Source organism: Myxine glutinosa, chromosome 3 (assembly GCF_964187855.1).
Source record: "Myxine glutinosa chromosome 3, kmMyxGlut1.1, whole genome shotgun sequence".
Taxonomy (NCBI): Eukaryota; Metazoa; Chordata; class Myxini; order Myxiniformes; family Myxinidae; genus Myxine; species Myxine glutinosa.
The window spans coordinates 65,783,280-65,807,157 of record NC_136263.1 but is presented as its reverse complement, the minus strand read 5'-3'; the positions used below and the strand labels follow the sequence as shown (position 1 = coordinate 65,807,157).

General features: G+C 44.7%; 1 protein-coding gene across 2 annotated transcripts in view; it reads left to right on the top strand.

The window, feature by feature from the left end:
* LOC137424230 (thymus-specific serine protease-like) overlaps positions 1-22,019 on the top strand; it is a 134,157-nt gene extending 112,138 nt beyond the window's left edge. For both annotated transcript variants that reach the window (XM_078774149.1, XM_078774150.1), the window contains exons 11-12: positions 20,579-20,724; positions 21,088-22,019. In XM_078774149.1, coding sequence (XP_078630275.1) covers positions 20,579-20,724; positions 21,088-21,144 — 203 coding nt within the window. In that variant the 3' untranslated portion in view covers positions 21,145-22,019. The remainder of the gene's footprint in view (positions 1-20,578; positions 20,725-21,087) is intronic.
* Positions 22,020-23,878: the final 1,859 nt, after the last annotated feature.

Genomic DNA, 23,878 nt, shown 5'->3' with positions numbered 1-23,878 from the left:
AGGTGCGGGAGCACATAGAAAAAAATAAAGTGGAGTTAGAGGAAGAACTTAAAGGGGCGCACGAAGAGATGAAGGAGATGAAGCAAAAATTAGAAGAAGTGGAAGAAGGGGTGAGCGAAATTAAGAAGCGACGGAGAGAGGATAAGAAAGAGATAAAGGAGGAAGTAAAAGAATTGGTCCAAAGTCTGTGTTCGGATCGTGATGATGTGCTCATTAACCGGATGAGGGATTCGCAGGTGATGGAGGAGAAGCGAAGAGAAAGAGGACCCGGTGTAAGTGGTGACCAATATGGTCGTGCGTATGATGCGCCAGGTGATTTAATAAGCTTGGGGGTCGAGATAGACCCGGATGTTCGTGAGAGGCCAAGAGTGAGGTGTATGGCTGGTCCGGAGGGTATGGAACGAGAGGTGCGAAGCGGTGTATTGGTGAGGTGTGCTACCAACGAATGTGTGCCAAAGTGTTCGGTGGTCAGGTGTGTGACCAAGGCTGTGAGTGGAATGGGTGTACCTGGGTGTGTAAGGAACGGTACAAGGAGCATGGAAACGGCTGGAGGTGTGAGCAAGGAACGGGCTGCGGGGTGTAAGCAAGCAGGTGAAGCATCGACGGTGACCGGGTTAAAGGTTAGGTCGACTTTTAGCCGAAGCGGGCCCTCGGTGCGTGCCGGGCTTCGCGTGCCGCGAGAACCAGCGGGGATCCGAACCACGGCGGTTTCGAAAGAACCGCCGTGCGCGATCCACGCTGGGCCTCGCGTGGAACGGCCGCGTCCGGGCTCCACTAGGCGGAGCGGGCAGCTCGATAGGAAGGGTCGTCATGGCGACCACTTTCTATTGAGACGTGCCGGCAGGTCGAGATCGGGACATTGGATGGCTCCACGCCGAAGTGGTGCGTGGGATCTCGGCCCGGGTAAGCCCCCGTCCCTGCCCCGAATGCGGGACGTATCCAGCCGCTGGCACAAAACGACCCGCATTCATTGCTCGGCTGTACGAAGCCGGGCTGTAGATGTGAATTGGCGCACCGAGAGGATGTAATAAGTAGACGGGTAATGGTGATAGTGATAGTAGTGATTTGATACAAAATTTAGAAAAGTGAATAGAATTGGCAGTAAATAGAAAATTTTTGAATTGTTGGATTTGGACGAGCGAAATTGGTAGTGAGAGACCCCCGATGTGGTGGGATGGCAAATCCACCATCCTTCCCATGGTGGGGCAAAGGAGCAATAGTTTATGGGGTGTATGGCAGTGAAAACTAGCCCGGGTGGGTTAGGATATTGATAGGGATCTAGCGAAGATGACAGTAGGTAACGTTAAGTTTAGTTAGTGACTGATACCTGTAGTGGGGACGCAGGTAGATTAGTGTGGATGATAATGACGTGGGAGCGCAATAGTTTAAAGGGACGACTGGGAAGCGCAAGTTTCAGAGGGGAGTAGTTAGATGAGATGATGCTGTGTGAGAATTGAACAGGTGTGATTGCACAGGTGTGCAACTGGACAGGTGTGTGGAGCAGTGTGTGAGTAGTGAGTGTGTGGATCAGCGCAAATGCGCTTGGGGAGAGAAGGGTGCAGGTGGCACCAGGTGTGAGAGCACAGGTGTGCAAGTACAGGTGTGTGGAGAGAGTTGGAGTAAGTGGTACGGAGTGGTGTGCATGGTGCGAAGGTGTGAATGGGGGAAGAGTGGACCCCCATCACGGATACCCGGGGCGGGTAGTGTAAGTGTTAGGTAGAGGGTACAGGTAAATTGTGGATGGATATTGGCATTTGTGGTGCGGTTGCAGAATGGTGTTGTGGATGGGTGCATTAGTGTCGTGGAAATGGCTGGGCGTGTAGCCTGTTAGTGTGTGTAGTTGGTTGGGCACTCCACCACTGTGAGGATGTCGGCCAGGTGAGGCCGCAGGTGGGCTCTGGGAGCCGGTAGAGTTGTGGATGGGGCCCGAGGATCCGGAGGATGGACTCGGGCAGCCCAGTGCCAGAGAGGGCACCGAGTGGGGAGAGTGCCAGAGGGCCTTCCCCTGGTAGTTAGGTTAGGATAAGGAGCAGGTAAGCTCGGAGGCAACTGCAGTGGTGGAGGTGTGCAGGTGGGTAGACCCACTGGGAGAGGTACACGTCGCAGCCCAGAAATTGTACGAGGGCACCGGGAGATGAATCGGGGGAGTGAGACCCCAAATTGAAGAGCACCACAGTTTGGCCAATGGGAATTGGTTTTTAGAACCCATAGTGTAAGAGGGCCAATGGTTTGGCCGGAGAAAGACCCCGGGTAGTGTAAAGTTGTTAAAGTCATTTAGGAAATAGTTAGGATTGAAGAACCTGTCGCACCATACGCAGCCACTTACCTGTGGTGATGATGATGACTCCACACCTGTGTTTTCTTTGTTTGTGTTGCAGAAATGAGAATTGCTGTTGGATTTGTGAGACGCATCACGACGTGGATGAGACATTGGGGTGATTCCATCTCTCCCTCCCTAGGAGGGACTGATGATGAATTGGTGATGGCAAATTTTGATGTTGAGTTGGAGATGGCAAATTTTGATGAGAGTTGAAAATGGCAAATGTGATTGGTTAGGAGGGAGAGAAGACGAATTTGGTATATGGGAGGAACGGGGAAGACAGTAGGGATGTTTGTTGATTTGTAAAGTAGATGTTTATGGGTAGTGTTGTGTTGTGTGGATACAGTAAGGGGTAAGGGAGGGGCCATGTAGGTTACCTGGTGGGGGGGGGGGGGCGTACGGTAGGAACGTACCTGTCTCACCTGGTTCCCATGTGCCCCCAGTGTGCATCACCTTACATTGCGTGCACTTTTGCGCCCTTACCACCTTACTCACTTGTTTCTTCTTTTGTCTCCCACCTCCGAGGATCTGGCTTTGGGGTAGAGAGAGAGGAGAGAGAGGTGCTGGCTGCGCAGTTGTGGGCCTGCACTTTCGCTGTTTGCTGCCGGGATCGATACACCATATGGACCGCAATGTTTGTGGCCACCCACAATGGACCGCAGTTCGTTTGCGGCCAAGCACCACCCGGGGATGGACCTATGGGTCAACGTGGCACCTATGCCATACAGGTGAACCACTTTTAGTTACCACCAAGTGCACCACAAGAAGAGCAAGAGACACCTGCAGGGTTAGGGGTTGTCGAATTTATTTTTATACCAATGAACAATGGTGACTGCACCGATTGGTGGTGGGGTGGTGCTTTTGATGCTGGGAAAGGGTGCTCTGCACGTTATTAAAGGCCGTCGGCCACAGAGCACTCGTGGGTTGGTGTATCGATGTTGGCAAGCACGCTCTCTCTATGCATAACATCTGCATGTGTTCCTCCAAAAACAGGTCCTGGATCGTAGTGTAAATAGCAGCGTAGTCTTGTAAATAATGCTCCCTACCGGCTGTATGTTTAGTTTGAGGATTCTTTCCGGATTCGGTTATCCTGTGGGTGTGTTTCTGTGAGGAGAAGGGTGCAACGTCGCAGGGGGACATATTTACTCATTTGTGAATATCTGTAAAACTGTCGCACTCAGGGTAGAGTTAATAGTAGAGGGAACTACATTGCGTGCCACACTAAAGTAGGTAAAAATTTATCGGGTCGGGACGCCCCGAGGGTAGAGAAGGGTGCAATGTTGCGAATATGGAATTTGGCCTCCATATCCGCTTGTAAATATTCCCCTATTTTCTCCAATACTCCCCAACTTTCCCCAATCCCCCATTCCCTAGTCCCATTGCATGTAAATAACAATCAGTAGAGCCGACCTTCCCCTTATTCCCCCATTAAATGTCGTGCCCAGGTCCACCGCACCACACGTAGACAACTTTCGGACATCTTCCTAGTTATTCTTATTCTATGTCAGTTAAGGCCTCGTCTCCATTAATTATGACTCTTCGTTGCACCAGAATGTGATTATATGGCATCAGTAGTGAGTTTAGGACCTTTCCCATACCTCCTTCCATCTTCTTCCCCAACAATTACAACAACAACAGAGGAGATGGCGGCGGAGCGGGGGAGGATGCGTCCTCACACCGGCTCGATTAGCGCCATAGACCATGCGCTCCACGGGGTTACCACGAAGGGGCTCCTTGTCAGCTCCTCGTCAAGGGCGGAGCCTGGTAAACCCCCCGCACGCACCCAATGAGAAGCAACGTGCCGATTCCACGAGGCGGAGCTAACGAGCCGAGGGCGTGTCACTCCCCGCCGGATATACGCGGCCCCGCGCCGGATGTGACGTGAGATGCGCACCCAGCTTGGAGAAGGAAAGCCACCTGCGAGCGCTGAGTCAGATGCGCCCCCAGCCTGGAGAGAGAAGTCGCCACCCCTCGAGCGCTGCAATACCTCCACCGCATCTCTTAAACTGGACCGTACGTGATCCTGCCCTGAGCCCAGGTGCACCTGGAGCGATCGCTACCCGCCTGTCCTTTGCATCAAACCCCGTGTGAGTGAGCCTTGTCCCGTTTATCTGTCGTCCGTTGGGGTTAATATAAGTGTGTTTAAGTGCCCACCTTCCTATGTTTCCCTCTTGTCCCTGTAATCTAAACCTTCCGCATTATTGTAATAACAACCTTTGAGAACCGTATCCCTGGTGTCGTGTCGTATTAATTCCAGCCGTGTGTCTTCTTTTTCCTTCATTGGTCTAGCATAGCGCGATTAGTCAACGTTCGGGCACAATCGGGTAACTTGTGCAGACGTGGTCATACCATAAAACCGCTCGGTAAATAACATCCAAGCCACGTCTGTAACAATATGTAACGATTTTTGTAACGATCATCCTGCAAAAGGTCTGCTCGTTCTTTTCCTTTGAGTCGTAAATTCCTGTTGAATTCTCATTAGAATGCGGAATTAAGTACGCTGTGTGATGATGGAGATCCTTGATGACGAATCAGGAATAGTGAATGAGCAAACAAATATCACGGATGCTGCGGCTGGAGCAGGGGAAGCGATTTTTGAATTGTTCAATGATTATTCGATATTGTTATGACTTATTGTCAATAGGTATACTAAGTGGCCATGAGGTAGCCTGTTGCTATGTACAGTTTTATTCTATTGTTGATTATACCACATAGCTGTGGTGATAAAGGAAATGTTCATTTTAAATAGATGATTTATGATAGGACCATGACTATAAAATCATGATGATTATTATGAATGATATCATAGGGTTCAAATGCAGAATGATTGCATGAACTTGGGAAAGAACTTTCAAGCCCTATGGGATAAATCGGGTGTTACAAGCGATGGAGTTTCAAAATTTAGCATGATTGAAGGAATTTTACAGTCTTATTTCAGGAGTTTTACGAAATTTAAATTGCCAAGAGATTTTGGGTACTATTAAAGGAAAAAATGATGAGATATTTTTTCCAATGAACTTTAATATCTGCCATCCATTTTGGCTGTCTCACGAATGAAGGATGAGTTGCCTTTAGTGGTTGCAAAGAAAATTTGTGGAGACCAGGCAAAATGGGGAAATATGTCAGATATGACCCTAGGACAGGACGGTGATTCATCAATTGACATGAGGTACGAACCCGAGGTGACGACCGATGAAATTCGATCTCAGTCAATGGATGGACCTGTCCTGACATCATTGGGGAAAGGGCTTATGCAAGGAGACATCCAAAATGATTAATTTGATTTATTGATGAATATTGATGAATTAATTGAAATTGAATAATTGATTGAATTGTTGATTGATTGAATCTAATTGATTGAATTTAATTGAATAAATTTAACTGAATAAAGTGAACTGAATAAATTGAATTGAATATATTGATTGTTTGATTGATGAAAATGCGGTCTCAAGAAAGAAGCTTTGATATCTTTGCGAGATATTATCAATGTGGAGACAACCTGGGAAAATTGAGCAAGGTGGTGAGTTTATATACAGATATATATGTGCGGTTACCATTGTGTGATTTCCCCGTCAACAGAGCGGACACCTGAGGATTCACCCATTTCATACTGACCCTCCGGCTCATCTGCAAATACTGATCTGTGAGATTGGATTGTGCAAAAGCCACAGCTGAGGGAGATTCTCTGGAAATCACCGTGTGAACAGGTGGAGAGATCCTTCCTGGAGGTACGAGTGAAGCTTTAGAGGAACAAACTACAACACATCCAACGCTACTTTGATAAAAGGCAGAATGGGAAATGGAGCCTGCAAGAATACACAAGGACAACCAGAGATTCCACAAAAAGGTACTTGTACACATCATATGTACGACCGTTATGGTGCCGAAGCTATAAGGCAGGTCGAGAATTGGTATTTGTGGACAAAGGGACATGATGAGGAGTTTCCAAGAGATGGTACATTTGAGCGAAGTCGATTGGAAAGATTGGAACAAAGATTGAAAGCCAGGAAGAGACAGAATCTAACGGTAGACTGGCTTGCATTCCATCTTTGGGATGGTGAATCCAGACAACGGGAACAGCAAGAACGGATAACGGATCTAGAACTTAAAATAAAAAGGATACAGGATACAGTGGAGGAGACAAATGCACAACTGCCCTCGAAATTAGGAATGAAAGTGACGGTTGTCCCATCTGATTTCCAGTTGTCTCCCCAAAAAGGACAGTACAGAGAATTTTTTCGTGTTTCAGGAGACAACGAGAGATTGCAGTGGCAACTCAGGGATGTAGAGATGCAGCCCAGCAATACAAATGCACAGGTGCACAGACCAGAAAACGACAGAAACCGGTGTTTCGAGTGTGGAAAGATGGGACATTGGAGAAGAAGATGTCCGTACGTCAACAGGAGGACAAGGTCATGGGGCAAACCAAGATCAAGGGTACCAGTGCGTACCGGTACCTCAGACAATGATTAGGCCTTCATTGCTGCAAATCCCAAATGATGATTGGCCTCAACAGATTCGATTACTGGACAAACATGAATAACTGTCGATGATTCTTGGGTCTGAAAAGTTTTCGGAGCAAGAATTATTCATTCTTTCTTTTGCTTGTAAACAAATTAGTAATAATTGACCAAATGCCGAAATTGGATCTTTTATGTTGGGCACACAATTTTAAATTTACAAAGTTGGAACAATTGCTTTGCAAATTTTTGAAACTAAGTGACAAGAGTCACATGATGATCAGGTGGGAATTTCGGACTAGTGTTCCGCATGATTGATAGGTCAGTGGTCGACTGACATGCAAATGGGTGTGTAGTCAAATTAGGATAAATTATGGTGGGAACTGAAAGGGTAATTTCAATGTGACATTATAGGGGTTTTTCTAAGAATAAACTTTTTGGTCTATTTGTGTATTAGCATTTATAAAATTGAAGGACAAATTTTATGAAATTGAAATAAAATTGACACCCATCTTGATCTGTAAATAATGGTTCCAACGCAAACAAATACGCATAATGCATGTGTGTGTGTGTTTATGTGTGTCAATGTTAGTGTTTTTTGTTTTTGTTGTTTTGTATATCAATCTTACAAGATTGTTGACACCGACAGTGTGCCTGTCTGGAAATGGATAGTTTTATGTGGATGGGATTGGGATATGTGGATGGGATTGAATATCCAGAGAATCCGTAAAATAAAATAGAAATATAATTTCATTATGAACATTATCTCTTTTGTCAAGGGAAATGGAATATAAAAATTTGATGTGCTGGGTTATGAGCAGCCATTAATTAATAGTAAAATTGTGAGTAATTTTGGGATTCCATTTTTGATAGAATGTATATGAGAATAACATCTATTTATGGATATGAGCTTCATAAAAGGAAATGAGGAAGTACAAAATCATCCAAATTTGGGTGAGGTCTTACACTGACTTCCCAGAATACTCTGCTCATGGATTTTATAGATATAAACTTGAATTTTATCAGCATATAAATTGTGCTGTATGTATGGATGTGTTTTAGGCATAGATGATATGGGAAAATAGTAAAGAAAATTTTGCTGGTTTGAACTATTGTGGGTTTTCAGTTCTGGAGTTTAAACAAAGTCACTGGTTAACAGATGAGAAAGGATAGTAAATAAATTATTCTCTGCTGGGCAAATTAAGTACGATATTACTAAGACTTATGAGAGCTATTGTTCTTCCTTACAGCAGTGGAAAATTATTGGAAAAAATTAGATCCAACATAATGAATCTATAAAAGAATGTGATAGGGATAATATCCTCAATTTGTACTAATTATTTGATTGTGGGTAAAGGAATTAAGTCATCGTAGTGGATTGTTAACAGCAGCCTGAAAATGTCCTGAGAGTGTGCATCCATGTAATCAGAAATCCCAGATTTGTTTTTTACAAACAACATTTTGGTAGAGGTCTTGTGTGGAACACTTCCTTGGTAGATAAAAAACGGTACTGCATGCTGGCAGCCACTTTTGCGGCCAGTTAGGCCAAACAAATTGAGAGGAAATTGTAGTTAAATACGTAAGTTACACATGGCTATTTGTAAAAAAGGAAATTTGTTGAGATGGGAAACATTTTTTCGAAGGTTTATTAAGGTGTTATAATATGACATGTGGCAAGGCAAACTATTGGATGGGAAAATTAGATCTGGCTATAGAATAAATTTATTGACCCCTTGAAGTTAATTCTTCGAATCATTGTTTCACTGGCATTTTTGTTCAAATTGGAAATAGTTTGGTAGAGCTTTGGTTAAAACCTTTGGTTGCGGTATCTTGGAACGAAATGATAAACCATAGGAGATTGAGAAGAATAAAAAAAAAAAAAAGATGGACCCAAAATAGAAAGTTGGATTCATGCCCCTCATTGCAAACAAGCACATGGGGCTAAGGTGGACGATCCCACAGAAAATGAGGCTGCATCTAGCAACCCAGCAGAACATTCAGTGGTAGATAAATGATAGTCGTGATTTACAGTCATTTGAATTACATTTTAACACCCCTTGCATTGATAAACATTACATTTTCAACATGTGATATTCCTACTTGGAATAGTGACATTTATTTGCCTACATGACATACAATTACCTGCTGATATTAATACAGCATGAGTGAAAAATGTATCACAACTACACTCATGATCAGGGGATTGAGTTCAACCCCGGGAGATAGGGGGATCAGGGTAAGACAAATAATCTGATTATGTTACATATTAAGGGATTTTCTTTATTTACCTTTTAGGGAGCTTGTTAGTTTGGTATATAATGTTAAATGTCATCGACATATAACTATGTCATAGGTATGAATATATACAAGGAGTAGCAGACTTGTTTGTTGGTTTAGTAGTTATATTGGCAATTGTTTTAGTGGTGGCTTGCTTGAAAGCCTTAGTGACGGTGTGTTTGAATAAGGTAACCAACAACACGATGATAACGCATGAAGTGACAAATGAGGAAAGAAATGTGGAACCAGAAAAGGAAGACTTTTATGGCGACATAAACAGTAGAATTAAGATAATGGCATAACGACAATGTTATGAGTTGTGTCAATTACAATATCAATGAACTCATATCACCACGAGTGACACACTGTTAGGAAAAAAAAAAGAGGGAAAAGAAAAAGTGGAGAGGAATTATGGTAATAATACATTATGCTTAATTTGTTGGTTTGGGAAAATTGTTGTTGGGAATTAGGTATTCCCGTTTGTGATTGTAATCATATACAATGCTATTCTTAGTTAGTAATAAAATACATACCTGATTGAATATTATTTGTGTGACGCATATAAATGAATATAACTTTTTGTGTTAAGAAAAAACAACAAATTGTTGAATGTGAAACTGTCGGAAGATATACATGATTATGCTGATTTCATGGTAAGATGTACCCTATCTGATCCAGTGTGTGCGGAAAGCAGATTCAGATGTGACTGAGCATAAAGATAAGACGAGATCACATTTTGGAGGGATTGCTAACGGAATTGGGAAGAAGTTCGAGAAAGAAAATTTGTGGCTAAAAAATGAAGTTAATCATGGCATACACCCTCTTTCTCAAAGAATGATGAAGACATTCTCCCATGTAACTTGGAGATGAATGCTTACCTTCACCAAGGAAATTTATGTGACCATTTGCCTGGATCACACTGCAACATATGAAAGAAAGGCGATCACTTACTCTTGTTCGAAGGCTTCGAACATTCATCACATCAGAAGTTGCAGGACAACGACATTTTACCTGCAACCTCTGTGAAATGCGGGGACATATGTTATTACTTCACCAACTTCCGGGGAGCCAGCATGAAGCTGCAAACCAATGGCTGTGCCTTTTCACAACAGCTGTGCGCGATTCTGCGGGCCACGCCTGGTATGGACCATGGATGACCTGAACACCATGGTCCCAACATCATTGTGGATGCATCCGGCATCCCTGTTCCACATCTTGCTGGCCAATCAACGTCACACCAATACTTGCTGCCCACTCATAATGAGGGAGGAGGCAAGTTGACTACAACTGGGCGAAGGCCTTGTTCAAGGAATCATTATGGTTCACAGCAAAAAAGTGGCAAGAATGCTACATGGAGAGAAGGGTCAGTCTATGACTCCGCAGTGTTACCACAACAGCGAAATCCTACACGAAGTAGTGCAGGAGCTATGAAGACATTAGGAGAAAATGTTTCATACCTGGATTCAAACACAAGTGATCAGCCCTTCCTTTCAAACAAAGTCAACATGTGTGTGGAGGCAAACGTTTTTTCCAGATGGTGCAGATGCTTTACAAAACTTGAAAATGAAGCGAAATTGTTGTATCTTGGTGATGGTGAAGTGTTGTTTGGAAAATATATTTGTGATGCAAATGCAATAGATTGAACAATATGGAAGGAGTCAATGACCAACGAAATGTTTTGTGATTCTTGCAGGATGACGGTGTATGCCTAAGGGAATTTGATTACCAAAGTGATTGATTATTTACTTATACTTGTAATGATGTTTACTAGTAGTGATTGATTGTTTACTTATATTGATGTTTAGATTAATGGTTAATATAAACAAAAACAAAAAGATGAGGGAATTGTGGAAGTGTAACTCAGTGTAACGTATTGATTGGCCCTGGTAACTCATTGATTAAATCTGGTAACGAAGCAGAATGTGCATGAACATGATAATCTCTTGAAACACCTGGTCAAGGCCCCAGGCTAGAGCACCCTCCTACTGTGTAAATGGAAATCACAGCAGGAGGGGAGCGAGTTGATGCCAGGATTTGGTGCAATGCATGACCTCGGGGCATCAGCGGAGAAAGGATTAACGTTTCAGCGGACAGAGGATTAAGTCCAGTTCGTCCATATAAACTAGAGCAAACGTGGAGTCGACAGGACTTGCTACGTGAAGCGCTGACCGAACGGGAGTGTCGGATGAACGAGAAGGACCAGCGAAAAGAGTTAACCTGATCCATTATATTATGCGGTATCATTTTGGTAATTGGAATGAAGTAAATACAGTTAATAAACCAGACCTTTTGTAAACCTGTGTCCGGTCATTGGAGTCCTGTGAGTCTCTCAGCTACAAATTCCCCTACACCACCACCAGTTTTTTTTTTTGTGTGTTTATTACAAACAGTAATGACTGTGCACTGGTTGGTGCGTTTGGTGGTTGGTGCTTTTGGGTGCTTTTGGGTGCTTTGGTGTTACTGGTACATCGATGCAATGCGTGCTGTCTCCTCCCTCCCAACAAGAATTTCCTTCTCTTTGTTTCCCTAAAAAGAAAAAGAAAAAACACAGGTCCTGGGTTGCGTTGTAAATAAGAAATAACGTCACTGTAAATAATGCTCCCCACCGTAAATGTATAGTTTGAAAACAATTCCGTAATTCGGTTATCCTGTGGGCGCAAATCTGTTAGGCAGGGTGCAATGCAGCAGGGGGACATATTTATTTGTGTTTTAAAATTGTCGCACTCAGGGTCAGGTTAATTGTAAAGGGAATTACACCTACGTGTCACACTAAAAGTAAAGTTTTATAGGCCCGAGGACGGGCCTGAAGGAAGGCGGGTGCAGTGTAACGAATTTGAGAAGTGTAACGAATTTGAGAAAATGTAAAGAATGTGATAATTATGGTTTTGTTGTGTGTAAATGGCACCCTCCGTAATGTAAAGAAAGGTCGAAGCTCGTCCTCTTAGTTAATTCCATAAACCTACACACAGGACACCATATATCCTTTTAAATAGTTAGTCCCTTATTCTATGTAGGTTAAGGATGTGTTTCCCAATAGTTTGACTCTTCATTGCACCGAATTAAATAAGAGTAGGTCCCTCCGACGCCCCATGGCATCTTCCAAGTGCCAGGTTTGCCAGGTTTGCCAGGTTTGCTGCATTTGACTCCATTACGCACGAGGTAACCACGAAGAAGAAAGGCGGGTCTCCACCTCGTCATAGAGGGGAGGAGTGAGTCGGCCCCGCTCAACCAACCCAGAACGAGGGGTTTGGCTTGAGAGGGTGGAGAGAGAACACTTGGGGGAGGTTCGCAAAGGTTGAAGGGCGGGGCCTATATAACCCGCAGTGGGACGCTCCCCACGGCAGATGAGCTGAGAGGAGAGATGAGTTCTGAGTCCAGGAGATGCGCTGGAGATGAGCAGGTGTGACCAAGCCGCCGTGAGACGTGTCGCGCTGCAGGAAAAACAGACCGAGGCAACGCAAGGAGTGTGCGACGCAGCAGGCGGAGAAAGGAACTTCGCCCGCGCAGTTTGCGACCAACGGCCGCGGCTCGGCTTCTTGACGGCGGTGCCTTCTGGCCCAACCGTGCCCAGGCCTCGCTGAATCTTCCTTGCCTCTCAAAGCCATCCATCTCCAAGCCATTCATTCCTGCCTGCATTTCCTGTGTAAGTGTGAATGTTCGTCCGTCTTCCACATTGTGCTGGGGTTTATTAATTAAGCTTGTATAGGTAAGCTAATGATTTCACTGTGTCTCCTGCTCCTTCCATTTTCTGTATATAACCTTGACTGCTCCCTTTGCTTTGGCTTGTGTAAATAATTAATAAATCCTGTTATTCCTCCGTACTTCTTCTTCTTCTTTCTCGTTCGGTCGCTTTAGTGGTTTCAATATTGAGTGTACGTGGTGCGATTCGGCCAACGTTCAGGATCGGGTTAGTCTTGGTAACAGTTCGTGCTGCGGTTGCTAAACACCGCTCAGCAATCAAGTAACATCTTATCCGCGGTACGAACGGGGCTGTGCACCAGCCTTTCCGGAGGCCGCGGTGCAGCTTCAGGGACCACGTCAGTCAGCAATAATCGAGGGGACTAATCCCCCCTCAAGGGGGAACCATAGGCCGACGTTGGGTTCCGTAACAATATATATATATATACAGACTTGGCATTTAATATGGAATATTTTTTTTTTTCTTGACTTGGGTTTACTTTCTGAACTCAGTATATCAATCTGGTGAGTTTCTTTTATGCTTCGGTGATTTCTTTGTTAAAAGAACCATGTCACTGATTGTCTTTCGCAGCAATAAGTCAATAACAGGATTATATCACACGTCGCGTGACAAAATGTACGGACAGGTACATTTGACAAATGGCTTCACAATCGGGTATATAAGGGATGTTGCGTTCTGTATTAGTGGAAAACAACTGCTGCACATCTACAAAAGTTATTGCCGCTTCCCCTGTAGATGGTCCGTCAACTCGACAATGCTGTTTGTCATTTAGTGGTGGCTTTACGAAATTCCGGCATGAAACAGCGTGCTATTGCTCGGCAGTATGGCATCACTCAAGGTCAGGTGTCAAAGATCCTGAAACGAAATGCTCAGAGGGGTGTCCCTACTCCAATACCGAGATCAGGATGTCCCCGCAGAACCACAAGGAGGGATGATCGCCAGCTGCACCGGTTAGTCCGCAATGGCCGTACCAAGTCAGCTAATCGGCTTAGGGCTGAGTGGCAGCAACTGACAAATGTGCCTGTATCCAGAAGGCTAGTCAACCAACGACTGGTTCAAGCAGGCTATCGTGCCAGGCGTCCCCTGAGAAAGCCACGTCTGACCAGACAACACCGCCAGTGCCGATAGCAGTGGGCCAGAGAGCACCGTCAATGGCAGCCAGGACACTGGAATCACGTGATCTTCAGTGACAAGTCTAGATTTCTGGTCTATCGTCAATATGGCTGCGTCCGAGTGCGCAGACAAGTGCATGATATAAAGTCTGGTAAAAGGTCTCCTTTGCTTCTGCCGTTGCCTTTATCGACATAATCGACAAGACTGCCACTTATCGACAAGATAATCGACAAGTGGAGAAGATTCCAAACAACTGCCAACTTGTTCAGGCCAGGCCACCCCTGCAAGATCAGCCCAAGAGCAGACCGCAAGATGCTGAAAGAAGTCTCAAAGAACCCCAGAATGTCATCACGGGACCTACAGGTAGCTCTTGCCACTGTTGATGTCAAAGTGCACGAGTCTACCATTAGAAAGAGGCTGCACAAATTTGATCTACATGGGAGGTGTGCCAGGAGGAAACCTTTGCTGTCCAGAAAGAACATCAGGGCAAGACTAAAGTTTGCCAATGAACACCTAGGCAAAGACCAACACATCTGGAACAATGCGCTCTGGACAGATGAGTCAAAGATAGAGCTATTTGGCCACAGTGTCAGAAGACATGTTTGGCGAAAACCAAAGACAGCATTTGACCACAAGAACCTGATACCAACTGTAAAGCATGGTGGTGGAAATATTATGGTTTGGGGCAGCTTTGCTGCATCAGGGCCTGGGCAGCTCACCATCATAGAATCCACGATGAATTCTTCAATGTACCAGAGGGTGCTTGAGGATAATGTGAGGCCATTTGTCGGAGAAGTTGAAGCTCATCCGAAGGTGGACCTTGCAACATGACAATGACCCTAAACATACCAGTAAATCCACCAAGGAATGGCTGAAAAGAAAGAAATGGAGGGTTCTGGAATGGCCAAGTCAAAGCCTGGATCTAAATCCCATCGAGATGTTGTGGGGGAATTTGAAACGAGCTGTGCATGCAAGAAACCCTCAAACATCGCACAGCTGAAAGAATTCTGCATGGAGGAGTGGGCAAAAATTTCTCCCAGTCGATGTCAGAGACTGGTAGACAGTTACAAGAAACGCCTACTTGAGGTTGTTTCTGCCAAAGGGGGCAAGACCACCTATGAGAGCCAAGGGTGTACTTACTAGTTCCACATGCGAAATTTGCATTTATGTTTATTTAAATTATACAATGGACGACAAAATGTAAATGTTTCATGATATTTGTTACATTATATCACCTTAATCTATCAGTATTGTTGAAATGAAGATCAAATAGCTGTATGTTGAAACATGTTGAAAAAGTCAAAACTTTACATGGGGTGTACTTACTTTTTCACGTGACTGTATGTGTATATATATATATATATATATATATATATATATCTTATATATATATATATATATATCTTATATATATATATATATATATCTTATATATATATATATATATATCTTATATATATATATATATATCTTATATATATATATATATATCTTATATATATATATATATCTTATATATATATATATACTGAAACGCAAAAGAAACTTACCACCTTTGAAACCTTTAAATATCAACAATAACACTGCGTGTAGTAAATGTGTGAACTTATTTGTGGACAATAGTGTCCTCACTGTCAGACAAAACGGTCACGGATGGTCACTTGAACCTTCAATGGTCACTTCATAGCACAGCTGTTGAACAGCCGTTTTGACTGTCAGTGATTAGCCAAGGGGTACGGGATGATTTTAATGAGCTGCACGTGATGTCTTGATATTGGCTTTAAAAAGGCCAGTGCAAAATGGGCATTTCAATCAACATGCCACGATTGTCAAGGGATAAACGGCAGCGTGCCCTGGGCATGCTGCAAGGCGGACTGAGCTACCGTGAGGTGGCACGTCGCCTTGGCTGTTCACACCAGACGATATCGGCCCTGGTGGACAGAGACACCCTCCACAACTCTGCAGATGACAGACCTCGATCAGGGAGGCCAAGAGTCACCACTGCAAGGCAGGACAGGCAGATGGTCCGAAGTCACCTGCGGGATCGATTCCGTCCAGCATCCCGCACTGCGGCAGAAACTCCGGGGCATGCAAACCATGGATCTCCAATGATACTGCACGAAGACGACTGCATGACTATGGTCTGACTGCCAGAAGACCATACAGAGGCCCTGTGATGATGGCTGCCCATCGCCGCAACCGACAGAGATGGTGCCAGCAGCATCAGCCGTGGACCTTGGCGCAGTGGAACGAGGTCGCTTTCAGCGATGAGTCAAGGTTCTGTGTGGACAGTCCTGATGGGCGTGAGCGTGTCTGGAGAAGAACTGGCGAGCGATATGCCGATTGTTGCGTGCTTCAAGCCAACAGGTGGGGTGGCCCAAGTGTGATGGTGTGGGCCGCCATATCAGGCCGGTACAGGACGCCACTGGTGGTTGTGGATGGGAATCTCAACACGCAGCGGTATGTGGATAACATCCTGCGACCTCATCTGCTGCCATTCCTGCTAGACCACCCAGAACTGAGAACCCTTCAGCATGACAACGCTCGTCCCCATGCTGCTCGCTTTACCACTGCATTTCTCCAAGGCGAGAACATCAACACCATGCAGTGGCCTGCGTTCTCCCCTGACCTGAATCCCATAGAGCACCTGTGGGATGAGCTTGGGAGACGCGTAGTTGGCAGGGCCAGGACATGGGCAGAGCTGCTTCAGACATTGAGGACTGAGTGGGACAGAATCCAGCAGCAATCCATCCAAAGACTGGTAGGCAGTATACGCCGACGATGCACTGCCTGTATCCAAAACAATGGTGGCCACACACGCTATTGAAAGGGGACTGACATTGCACCCTGTGCTGTTCTGTACTGTAGAACAAACTGATGAGATGGTGTATCTTGGTCAAAAACTTGACATGTCATCAATAAAATGCCAATGTTTCAATTATCAATTGTTGGTTTGTTTTATTTTGAACTGTTACAATTTTATTACATTTCAAACAAGTGATGTTTCTTTTGCGTTTTCGGTCTTTTTGAAGTTGGTCAAAATGGTCAAATTTTTTGGTCAAAATGCCCATTTTGCACTGGCCTTTTTAAAGCCAATATCAAGACATCACGTGCAGCTCATTAAAATCATCCCGTACCCCTTGGCTAATCACTGACAGTCAAAACGGCTGTTCAACAGCTGTGCTATGAAGTGACCATTGAAGGTTCAAGTGACCATCCATGACCGTTTTGTCTGACAGTGAGGACACTATTGTCCACAAATAAGTTCACACATTTACTACACGCAGTGTTATTGTTGATATTTAAAGGTTTCAAAGGTGGTAAGTTTCTTTTGCGTTTCAGTATATATATCATATATATATATATATATATATATATATATATATATATATATATATATATATATATATATATATACACACAGACTTGGCATTTAATATGGAATTTTTTTTTTCTGGGGGTGAACTTACTTTTCAAGACGTCTTAGAACCAAAAGTTCATTGGAATTATGTTGAAATTATTCTATATTTTGTTAATGTGACCTCTAAAAGAAACAAAAACCACATTTGACATTTCGAAACAAATAAATTGATCCTTGAAAGTGATGCAAACTGATATCGAACTCAATTCATGGACAGTACTGTGTTAAACTTCTGTACGTTTCCCAGAAGTATCTCTTTATTTTGCACATTAGCCAAATTTTTTTTTAACAAAAACAAAAGTTAAATTACGACTGGGATTACGGACAGTAAAATTACAGTTCAGTACTTCGTGTAACCCCCACGAGCATTCAGGAGAGCACGTACACATTGAGGCATGCTGTTCACGAGATTTGCCAAGGTTTGGACAGGAATCGCTTGCCATGCAGTGACAATAGCCTGCTGCAATTCACGCATAGAGGTCGGCTGCTGCTCCAAGTGGTCGATTTAACGCGTTAATTCTGCCCACAAGTTCTCTATCGGATTCATATCCGGGGACATGGCAGGCCACTCCATATGCTCTACACCACGGTCAGAAAGAAAGTGTTGGATCATGCGAGCACGATGAGGCAATGCATTGCCATCTTGGAAGACAACGTTTCCTCGAAAGGCTGCACGAGCAAGTGGAAGCAATGTTTCTTTGAGAATGGCCCTGTACTTGAACTGATTCAGGTTTCCATTCAGAACAACCAGGTCAGTTTTGCCCCCTGCATGAAAAGCAGCCCAAACGGTCACCCCACCACCTCCAGCTTGGACTCTTGGCACTATACAATCTTTGTTGTAGGCTTCATGCACTTGTCTGTGCACTCGTACGCGGCCATCTTGACGATAGACCAGAAATCTAGACTCGTCACTGAAGATCACGTGATTTCAGTGTCCTGGCTGCCATTGACGGTGCTCTCTGGCCCACTGCAATCGGCGCTGGCGGTGTTGTCTGGTCAGGCGTGGCTTTCTCAGGGGATGCCTGGCACGAAAGCCTGCTTGAACCAGTCGTTGGTTGAATAGCCTTCTGGATACATGCACATTTGCCAGTTGCTGCCACTCAGCCCCAAGCCGATTAGCTGACTTGGTATGGCCATTGCGGACTAACCGGTGCAGCTGGCGATCATCCCTCCTTGTGGTTCTGCGGGGACGTCCTGGCCTCGGTATTGGAGTAGATACACCCCTCTGAGCATTTCGTTTCAGGATCTTTGACACCTGACCTTGAGTGATGCCATACTGCCGAGCAATAGCATGCTGTTTCATGCCGTAATTTCGTAAAGCCACCACTCCATGACAAACAGCATTGTCGAGTTGACGGACCATCTCCAGAGGAAGCGGCAATAACCTTTGGAGATGTGCAGCAGTTGTTTTCCACTAATACAGAACGCAACAACCCTTGTATACCCGACTGTGAAGCCAATCATCAAATGCACCTGTCCGTACATTTTGCCACGCCACCTGTGATATAATCCTGTTGTTGACTTCTTGCTGCGACAGACAATCAGTGACATGGTTCTTTTAACAAATAAATCACCAAAGTGTAAAAGAAACTCACCAGATTGATATACTGAGTTAAGAAAGTAAACCCAAGTCAAGAAAAAAAAAAATATTCCATATTAAATGCCAAGTCTGTATATACATATATATATATATATATATATATATCTATATATATATATATATATATATCTATATATATATATATATATATATATATATATATATATATATATATATATATATATATATACATATATATATATTGTTACGGTTCTCCACCACCCATTTTCCCCTTACCAAGGGGGGATTAATCCCCTTGTTCTTTCTGGGCTTGACGGAACCGAGACTTGAAACGTCCCTTCCGGGCAAACGCAAAGTAGGGTTTCTGGACCAACTCTCGCTCGTACCTAATTCCCTGCGCCGCCACGGAAGCGAGGAAGCAAGCCTCGCACGAGCCACGTGTGGTTTGGGTACGCCGAGCAGATTGAGTACCACGTGGTCCGTGCAGTTTAGTAGTGGAACCCGATTCGAGCGGTTCTATTCGTAACATGCTTATCCAATGAGGAAACCACAGGAACGATCGAATGGAAAAAGGAAGAACACAGGTTTAATGATTCCCACATGTATATACAATGATCGGGGACGCAGAGACACAGAGCAGCACTTAGTCAATCTTATCTTATTCCCCAGACTCGGGCCCATCACACTCACAGGGAATTGCAGATGGATTGATGTCCCAGCCATACGCGTCGACATGGTCGTCCAGGAACGGCCCCATCCGGCTCTCCACGGTCCCAGCACGTCCCGCGAAGATGGCAGCAGGCGGTGGAAGGATCCTCGTAGCGTGTCTCCCGAAGAAAAGCAGCCGATGAGGTGGAACGGCAAATGCGGGACTCTCAGCGCGGCTGGCTATTACACAGCCGTTATCACTCTCGTGACTTAATGCACTGTATATGGATCGGCCTCCAACTCAACCGAGCGTCACTTATAATAGCGCGTATTCCGGTTCATGCGCGTCTTTCTTCACCCGCGTATCTCTCACAGTTCTTTGACGCTCTTAACTCCTGCTCGTCAACGATCCCTCCGGGTTGGTCAGTGCGCGCGAGTTCTCCCTGGGTGGCAGTCCTCTCAGGCAGTAGTTATTTTGCTGCAAGTCCTTCAAGTCCTCTTGGGGGCTTTGCGTGATGGGTTATATAGCTACGCCCCCGAGCCTTCTGGAACCCTCTCAAACCTTCTTACCACGCCCTGTGACGCAGCGCCGCCGCCACCACCTCTGAGCCCTGATTGGCAGGTCGTGCTTACCATCAGCTCTTCTGCCGCTCCTCATTCGGCTCCGCCCCGACCCTCCTAGGCCTGCCTCGTGTTAATTCGCCCAAAATGAACCAAAGTCAGCACAAAGGGGCATGAGGCTAGGGAGGCTGGAAAGTCGGTAGAAGTAGGGCCTATTCTCCTGACTCTACTCAATGCAGAACTAACATAGGAAAAGGTCTAGGCTCACAAATACTAAGAAATAACTACACTATCGCGAGGCTACATGTTGCTTGTGTGACTAACTATGAGGGGGAAATTTTAACCTTTATTATACTCACTGTACAAACTCAAAACCGCAACAATATACATATATATGTATGTATATATATATATATATATATATATATATATATATATATATATGCTACTATTAGTGTTGGAATGATCTGGATGACTTTCTTGATATTTCTATGTTGGATGTGGTTCCGTATTGCAGGTGATGTCGATCCCTGGCGTGTCCTTAGTGTGACCCATGAGATTGCACCTCTACTGCCCAGCATCATGATCCCTGCTTCTGCCCATGGCGTAGACCTGAACCCCAGCACAATAAATGACCCACAAAGCCTCACTTCCGCTAGAAAGGTGTCTGGTTATCTTTCGTTCAAAACTCTTTCGAGAAAACCTGCCCTTTTGTGCTCGTCGTACAGTATTCATATTTTCAATGTGTTGGTCCGCAGTATATGGATAAGCAGTGTACAGAAATAGACAGGTGCAATACCAGAAAGGAAAACATTAAAGTAATCTTTAATACTGAGCTTTATGATTGCAATTCTACGTTGTAATTGTAGATCAATGTCTTTAATTTAACTGACATCTTACCACATCTACACTCACAATCTCGTATATGCTGTGCTGCCAATATGCCCATTGTAGCAATCTGAAATTCTCACGTTATTCACCAATAACAAGGCACTAAACCCGAATCTGCTGACGTTTTTCCTCCAGAAAACCAAGAGAATACTGGAGGGGTGGCTTAAGCAACTTTCCTGTTCAAGATGGTGACGTCACAGTTCTGGAGAGGCTGCACATGAATTTCAACAGAGCTTGCTTTTCACTTTCTACACGATAATCTCTCGTCCATTATGCATTTTGCCCAATGTAATGCAGTTTGTTTGATTCCTAGGTTTATCTAACCTCATGTTGGATGAGGAATTCTACTTAAAACTAGAAATGACTACCTTTGATGGCTTGAAGCTCACACAGCGTCGTGGTGACACAGTAGACCAGCCGTGCTATGGATGAGAATGATTTTTTTTGTGAGAGACACCCTGAAACCTAAACAAGTGACAAATTCCTGCTCTAACCTACACGGGCCACTGCATAAGTGCTCCCAGCACATTTTGGCAAAGTGCAGCCATGTGCTGCTTACAAAAGAAGAAGAAGCAGCAAGCCTCACCACAATTGTGTGGGTGTTCGTCCCACTGTAAATCCTCCACAAATTGCAGTCCTCTACACTGGCCCAGAAACACATTCTTACCTATCAAGGTCTCACATCTGCCTCTTTTTCATTACCTTGTTCCCTTCACCTCAAAAAAACAACAAATCCCCACTTCGTTTTTCTCCCACACTTTCACCTTCACTTATAACCCTTTTGCTGACTAGTTTTTCTTTTAAATTCTTCTCATTCTTCCTGTGGCATTCAAAAATAGCACGTGCTGTTTGTTGTATCACGTGGCGAGTGTTATCCTTGCTATCCACGAGCTGGTTCTTGGAGGGATGATAAACGTGTGGGCTGTGATGATTGGATGGCCAAAAGCTACAGGAATTTGTATGGTATTAAGAAGAGCCACAATGGCAGAGTTTATAAACTGAAAGAGTGAATTCTCTTAAATCGTGGTTAATTCTTAAAATGAATTTCAATAAAATCATAACCTATATGCTCTGATTCTGACTGTTTAAAAAAAGTTACATTAAAGCACAATTTGTCTGTGGTTGTAATTCTTATTAACATAATTGCAAAACCGAGCGAACCACTGAAACTTTGATGTGGGATTTGGGAGTGGCGAGGAGGCTTGGAGTGGAAAAGGGGAGAAATGGCGAAGGGAGGAGAGTGTAAATATAGGCTAATGGTGATGGGTACGGGGTGGGGTTTCTTTTTGTATACAAAGTCGAGGGTTGGGTAAGAGCTAACACATTAAACACAAAAAACACGACATATAACAAAGATATAATAACATGTAATAAAGACATAACATATTGTTATGAATTTTGGGGTAGTGATATATAGATTCATGTAGATCTGCATAGGTAGGTGCTCCGATGATCGTGGGTAGAAAGAACCACTTCGAAGTACATAAGTCAGGGACCTGTTTAGCCAGAATGTCGGATTAAGTGTATATATTCGTCCCCGTTATGAGGAATGGGGAGTGTTAACTAGTGTAGGAATTATGTTAATTCCCCTGTGCGTGAGACCTTGTGATTTATCCGTTGTCCCATATGGCACTGCACATAGACACTATAGTCAGGCCCATTAGTACACTAATTAAACATCAACGCATTAATAACGATAAAACCACCAAGAAGCCAGACATCAACACCAGGGCTAACACCGCCTGGTTGAACACACATCGCTCAAGCAGGCCGAAGAACGCCCCGGAGACTCGTGATTGGCCAGGGTGGACCAAGAAGCGACTCGCTATTGGGTGGGAGTTGAGCAATGGTAAGAACGGAGTAAGGAAGGACTTGTGATTGGCCAGGGGCGGGGCAAGAAGCTTCCCACGGATTGGTGAAAGGAAGGCTGACAGGGAAGCAGAGGACTGATTGGCAGGGCCCGCCGATGACATCAAAGGGTGGCCTGCAGGCATTGGTGGAGAGTGAAAGACAGTAGTGGTGGCATGCGGGCATTGGTAGAGAGAGGCAGATGACGTCACGGGGGATTGATAAAAAGAGTTGGGAGACCGACATTCTCTATCTGCCCTCTTGCGCTGGACCCTCTCTTGCTTTGGACCTTCTCGCTCTTGTGCCTGCTTGACATTCTGGACCATGGTGCAAGCGTTTGTGTGCTGGCATCGGCCCCTCATTCCCCTGTTCGTTTGGGTGTAAGGAGGAAGAGCGCAGACAGGGCTGGGTTCTCCGTGCAAGCGACGAGCGTACAAGCGCGGCTTGCCACTGGAGCGTGACGAGCCAGGGGCGAGTGAGTTGTCCGTGAGGCCTGCTTCGTGCCAACAAGCGTGTTTCCCACGCAGCGACGCCAGGGACTCGGACGGTAGTTGGATGAGCCCTGACGAGACCCCGAGCTGGTTGAGCTATGTTACACACGACACACACGGTTATTTTCAGTTATATTCTCCTGTGTCTGTGTCATACGTCTAGTGAGGGAGCACTCCATTTAGTTTTTAGTTTAATCGTCGCGTTTTCCTTGTTATCGGATTCCGTAAATAAATCCTTTTATTATTTTTCCCTGTACAGTTTAACCCGTATTCCCGTTTGAGTTACTTTTAGCAGGTTGAAGACTGCCCGGCGAGATCCCACCAGGTAAGGCTTTCCAGCTTGTTCTTCTTTGTTCTTCCTCCCGCATGTAGATATAAAATCCGCTATTGAATTGAACGCGTCCATTAACACTCGCTTTGGCTATTCATGATTTCCCGGTCTTCACCAAGGGGAATCACAGGACAATATAATAAAGCGAGCGGGAGACAAGAGGGGAAGAGAGAGGGAAGCACACAAGCACAACAGTAGAGAACAGGGACATTGGTAGATCTGTGTAAGGCAGAGGGTTGGAGGGGGGGGGGGGGGG